The sequence below is a fragment of the Ipomoea triloba genome, chromosome 11 (genome assembly GCF_003576645.1).
Source record: "Ipomoea triloba cultivar NCNSP0323 chromosome 11, ASM357664v1".
NCBI lineage: Eukaryota > Viridiplantae > Streptophyta > Magnoliopsida > Solanales > Convolvulaceae > Ipomoea > Ipomoea triloba.
This window is the reverse complement of record NC_044926.1, coordinates 25,459,414-25,465,660: the sequence shown is the minus strand read 5'-3', so window position 1 is coordinate 25,465,660 and position 6,247 is coordinate 25,459,414. Positions and strand designations below refer to the sequence as shown.

At 33.6% G+C, this 6,247-nt stretch overlaps 1 protein-coding gene across 1 annotated transcript; it reads right to left on the bottom strand.

Moving 5' to 3' along the window:
• Window positions 1–2,542: 2,542 nt before the first annotated feature.
• Window positions 2,543–4,649, bottom strand: LOC115995754 (protein CURVATURE THYLAKOID 1B, chloroplastic). The gene is made up of 6 exons (XM_031234882.1): window positions 4,305–4,649; window positions 4,096–4,202; window positions 3,903–3,989; window positions 3,208–3,270; window positions 2,975–3,012; window positions 2,543–2,785 (listed from the first exon to the last, which is right to left on the bottom strand). The coding sequence occupies exons 1-6, from the start codon at window positions 4,489–4,491 to the stop codon at window positions 2,728–2,730; spliced, it is 540 nt and encodes a 179-aa protein (XP_031090742.1). The 5' UTR covers window positions 4,492–4,649; the 3' UTR covers window positions 2,543–2,727.
• Window positions 4,650–6,247: the final 1,598 nt, after the last annotated feature.

The window sequence follows — 6,247 nt, the reverse complement described above, 5'->3', positions numbered from 1 at the left end:
TAATTGTAATAATTTAACCAGAATAGACGAAATAAGATTTGTAACGTGTAATTGTAATAATATGATCAAAGTAGTCGAAATAAGATATTTAACTGTGATTGTAATAATATGACTAGAGTAGTTAAAATAAAATTTATAACTTGTAATTGTAATATAATAATATGACCAGAGTAGTCAAAATAAGATTTGTAATTTGTAATTGTAATAATATGATCAGGTTTATTTATTTATTTGTCCTTCCGTTCTCATATATGAGGTGTTATCATGTGAAGGGAAGCCTACACACAGAGGGAATAACCCTTATGTCTTTCCCAATAGTTAAATTTTTGGTATGTTTTTTGAGGAGTTTTTGTAAGTGTGATTAGGAAAGAGAAATGATAATCGAGGAAAAAAAGAAAAGTAAACAAAAAAAAACGGAGAAATGTCAAATAGACCTCTAAACTATACACCAAAAGTCATTTAGGGTCCTAAACTTTGAAAAGGGTCAATTAAACCATCAAACTTGTTATTTTTAGTTAATGAAGCCCCAAAACAGGTAAATGACATGTTATTACAGGTCATTTGTATCAGTCCGGTGAACGGTGAAGACTTCCGACCTCGTCAACGAATTCCGGCTCGTCGCCGATCACCATCTCCGACTAAAGGCGACCAGTTTTATGGTTGCCTTCTCCCAGGGAGAAGGCGACCTTTTGGTCGCCGGTGACATTTCCGACTATTTTTACTGGTAACATGTTATTTGATCTATTTGACCAAAAATAACAAGTTTGATAGTTTAATTGACCATTTTCAAAGTTTAGGGGCCTAATTGACTTTTGGTGTATAGTTTAGGGGTCTATTTGACCCTTTTCCCAAAAAAATACAAAACAAAAACTGACCAAAAAAAATACTACCTCTGTCCCATTTTGTTTGTCTGATTCGGTTAACTAGGCTTGACTGAGTTTATTTTTAATTCAAATTTTTATAATATTAAGTTTAGTATTAGTATATAAAATTTATATTTTTATAATATTAAGTTTAGTATTAGTATATAAAATTTATATATTTAGAAACTACATTTTAGTATTAGTATATAAAATTTATATATTTAGAAACTACATCAAAAGTACTGTATATAAAATTTATATATTTAGAAACTACATCAAAAGTACTATTAAACACAATTATATATTTAGAAACTACATCAAAAGTACTATTAAACACAAAAAATTAAATTTAAAAATAATTAAAAATTACTAAAGAAAATAAGCAATTAAGAAAAAGTTGGTTTGACCAATGAATAGTAAACAGGACAGGTAAAATAGGACAGATGGAGTATATTTTTTTACGCGCCCTCCTGGGCGCTAAAACTACACCTCACTCATGCATGAGGCGTAGTAACCTCTCTCAGTAGGGCCACTAAACCCTGCCAAAACCCCGAATTTGCAAGAGGAAGAACTCACCCAAAAAACTCCTTCCCATTTGATAAAAACTCCAACATTGAATTTTACTGTTCTAAAATTTCTTTAAAAGCAACAATTCGGGAAGGCCTTATACAGAATAACACTAAAATATGATAAAATTGGATAATGGACATATAACAAATAAAGTATTTAAAACAATTCCTTTGGCCATTATCGTACCATACTCATTGCTCGTGTTAACAACATAACTAGAAAAACTCAGTGAAAAAAATAATCAAGGACAAAAGTATATGAAGTATGTGAAATCATGTGTTACACACTTAATTACACCGTTTGCCTAGCTCATTAAAAACCTTAGCCTAAGAAAAACATAGTGGTAAAAAACCTAGCTAAGGGATAAAGGGTACAACCATAAGTCTTCAAGACATAATTTTCAAGATTTCAAATATCTTCTAGATTATCCATTCAAGTACACCTAGAGGTTGTATCCAAGTAGCCGACCAAAAATATAATGGTTTTTGGGTCTCAAAGATACCTAATGAGTATTTTTGGTGGTGATTATTGCGTGAGATGGTGCGTATTCTCACATCGGATATCGTTCTCAAGGACTGGCGATAGGAGTTTTAACGGTGGCAACTTTGTAAAGGTACGACAACAATACACCTCCCTAGGTGCGATGATGCAGACTGATCTATGTCATTGGATGAGCTTAGATCAACGGCTAAAGATCAATGAAAAAGAAAAAAATGCAATGAAATTTTTGTAATTTCTTGTAATGGCTAGTGCATTTAGATATGCTTGATGGTGAATTTAGATATGTTTAATGATGTTTTGAGTGTAAATGCACCATCAAGCATTCGCATGTACACCACAGACCAACATGCACCACATACCACTACTAAGTACGTATAATGCGCACAGACCAACACTTAATACACCATAGACTAACCGTTAGTGCACTATGTACGTAAATATACTTGGGCGTAAGAAATTAAAAAAATGTCATCGCATTCTGGCCGTTGATCTAAGCTCATCCAATGATGTAGCTCATCAATATATATGCATGCCTATATGGGCAAGGGTCTAATGCGAATTGTAGCTATTGGGTGGCATACTGATTAAAAAAAAAAAAGATATGATGATATACAATTCAAATATATCGATCAGATCGAAAATTAATTATATATGTCTTCAGGACATTGTTTATTTTGTTAGAAAATTATGGAAGTGGAAGCAACATATATATATATAGTTACATTTTGGGTGGGTGCAATAATGCCGCCGCCTCAAATGAAAGCGTGTCTGATTGAAATTCACATATATCACTTTAGTTGGTTCCAAGTATTTCCTTGTATGTGTCTTTTACCTTCTGTATCAAAGCTTCTCTGCAATTTCAAAATAATAAAATTAATCTATATATGCACTACATACTGCACTTTTAGCAATTAAATAATGTAGCTAGCTAGCAAAAAAAAAAAAAATAATATATATATATATATATATATATATATAAGTACATAATTTATAGGTTGAATCCACTCATCTTAATATAAAGAAGATAAATTAAAGATTACCTATCTGGTTTGTACACAAGGTTATTGTAAACAAATACCTGCATTATATTTGAGAAATATTCAACATGCAATGTTAGAACTGATACAAAACTCACGCATAAATTCAAACTAAGAAAGCTAAGATTCAAACTTGTGACCTTATGGATACAAGTTTGTATTTTTAGCCATTTTGAATGAGATTACCCTTATAGATACTAATTCGATCTTGATGATATATATAAGGTTAAACTTACACCAGTATAGCCGATTCCTACAACCTCAAGAAAACCAGGAACCACAGGAAGCTTGTCGAGTGCCTAAATATATCACAACACAATATAATGTAACGTAACTAATAAGCAAACTACATATATGGATGAAATCAATGCATTATTTATATACATATACATATATAGAACGTGATTGATCGAATTACATGCATGTAAACGGAAACAAGAAAGTAGCGTAGCTAGAGAAACAGAAAATGCATGCAAGAAACGAAAAGTGTGGGAAAAAAAAAGAGGATAAAATATAATTAAAGAAAAAAAAGTTAATGAGTTAATGCTTTTTTGAATATAGTGATTCTGACACATTTGGTCCTAAATTTTCAAATTAATCATTTGTGGTTTTTGGACTTTCAAATTGTTATCATCCATGATCCAAGTTAACCATCTATGATTTTTCAACTATCAAAATTTAACCAGTTTCGGTCCTTCTAGAGGATCGGGACTAGTTAAATTTTGAAAGTTGAAGAATCATGAACGATTACTTGGATTATGGATGGTAACAATTTGAAATTGGAATGATTGATGACGGATAGTCAATTTAAAAGTTGAAGACTAAATGCTGCAAAACACTATACTCGAAGGATTTCATATGGTATTAAGTCATTAGTTAATTATATATGGGAATTATTATTGAATAAGTAATGGTTGGGGGGGGGGCATACGGCGACAACTCCGGCGGAAGCCCAAAGTCCAACTGCTCCAGCAACAGCAAGGGAAGTGACAGCATATTTGTCTTCCACCTTTTCCCACTGTAATTATTGAAGTTAATTACTTACAAACTAATTAATTAAGAATGAATGATTCAATGGACACACACATATATATAGAGCAATGAATAATGAAAGACAAAATTACAGTTTTTTGAATGGTCTTGACAAACTCAGGCAACTCGGTAGTTGCGACTTCGGCGGTTGTGACCTCCCCAGTGGCCATTGCCATCACATTCCTCGCAATCTTCCGGCCTGCACCATATATACATATATGCAAGTAGTGATTAATTATTAGTAAAAGGATGTAGGCCGGGAGAGGTGAGGTAATTAAGGTGTATATACTATACTACGTACAGTAGGCGGTGGTTCTGGCGGCGCGGCTGGTGGTTTGAGAGTGGACAGCTGCAGGGGGAGGGGGAGGGAGGGTGGGAAGGGTGACGCATTGTGAAGAAGCAGTGTGACGGGGAGCCGCCTTGGCGTCAACCAAGGTGGATGATGATGGTGATGACAGAGAAATGGGGGAAGTAGTGCTGGATGCCATGCCTCTCTCTCTCTCTCTCTCTCTGTACTTAATTGCTGGCCTGCCCACTTAGCTAGCTAGTTTAGCTTGATGTCCAAAATCCACACTACCTCAGGTCAGGGGGCTGGCCGGGGATATGATGGATTAATTACAACAAATTAAAGCCAACTGAAGTTAGTTGGATTTAGCTAGCAGGTGAAATCTAGCTATCAGATCAGACCACATTGGATATTGACCTCCCATTTCCAATCCAAATCCCCATCCACCACGGACTTGGATAACCACTCATTCCATCCCACCCTAGTTACCTACTTCATATCCAGATTATATTCCCATCCGGATAGGAATTCTATGGTGCTAGCTGCATGCATGCTAGCTTCAATTCCTAACTAAAAATGTCCTAACCTCCATCTCATCCGATGCAACGTAACCTTACTACTCTACTCCAATTTCTATTCAAATTATAATTAACTACTGGGCTAAGGCCAATAAAGGTCAAGTCCAACACCATATGACTAGAAGATTGTAGAGAGGATGCTAGTAAAGGGCCTAGCTAGTCTTGCAGTACCTAATTCTTGAAAATGCGATGATAGTGTATAAGTAAATAAAATTACACATTCGCTACTAGTTATAGCTTTTGGCGTAGTGTTAAGCGTTTGATCTGAAAATTAACTTAATCTCATTTTGTGCATGCGCTTCAAATAAGCTAAAGGGGTGCATTACTCCAATTTGAGCCAAAACTTAAATATTCCGACTAATTATTACTGTTATCCTCCTATATATATAGGTTTAAGTCGGTGTTAAGTTTGAAAAATAACATTTACTATTAACAATTTTAATTTAAAACCTCTAGACCATCACCATGGGATTTAAACTAATTTAATTTAATGCAACAATAAAAATTAATCAAAGATACAATTGATTCATATGTCATGATAAAAAGTGAATCTATCATAACATAGTTTTTATCTCTTTCGTGTTTGTCTTTCAATTATAAGATTAATCAATTCAAGAAGACATGTGTTGCAAGTTTTATTCCTTAATAGTACTATATATAATCATTTTTCTTGGCATAAATAAAGTATGTAAGAACTTCCTTTTGACCATAACTCATAAGCCTTAAATAGCATTGGTTTCATAAGCATATGTATACTCCGTATGTATAATCTTATTTCATTGACTATTTTGAAAACATAAATAAAATAAAATTCTAAACTCACAAAAGTCAAGATGTGTACAAGACATGGATAAAAGTTAATACGAGTAAGGTGACAATTGTGAATTGGACAAAATGGCTCAATATCTCACTATCCCCATGATATAAGAAAAATTATTATTGTTGTTGTTGTTAAGAGTCCACTGCACATTAAAGAACAAATAAGAAAGATCATATGGGTTAGTTTAGTAAAATGATAAGGGCATAATAACAATAATAATAATAATAATAATTAATTTTTTAAAAAAAATACATCCCTTAATTTAACCACAAAGTGACTGGGCCGGGGAGGCTCCAAACATTCACAGCTTGCCCATCCGTTGTTGGGAAAGCAGTTAGGCGCAAAATGCTCCGTTAAAGGAACTTAGTTGTTTTTTTTAAGGGCGCACATTTTAGGGAAAAAAATTTCACAAAACGCTAGTGCAAACTTTGTTATTTGCCCTCCGGCGACCGACCCTCAAATCCCATCGACAACTTTTTCATAATATGACGGTAATAATGTGTTACCGGATGTATTTGAGTATTATTTGTGTAATATTGAGTACAATGTTTGAGTACAAT

Excerpts from the sequence above, each read along its gene's own strand:
- LOC115995754 (XM_031234882.1), bottom strand. The coding sequence starts at position 4,491 with ATGGCATCCAGCACTACTTCCCCCATTTCTCTGTCATCACCATCATCA. Across the intron at positions 3,990-4,095 it reads TCAAGACCATTCAAAAAACT|TGGGAAAAGGTGGAAGACAA; the intron begins GTAATTTTGTCT and ends CAATAATTACAG. Across the intron at positions 3,271-3,902 it reads CTTCCGCCGGAGTTGTCGCC|GCACTCGACAAGCTTCCTGT; the intron begins GTATGCCCCCCC and ends TGATATATTTAG.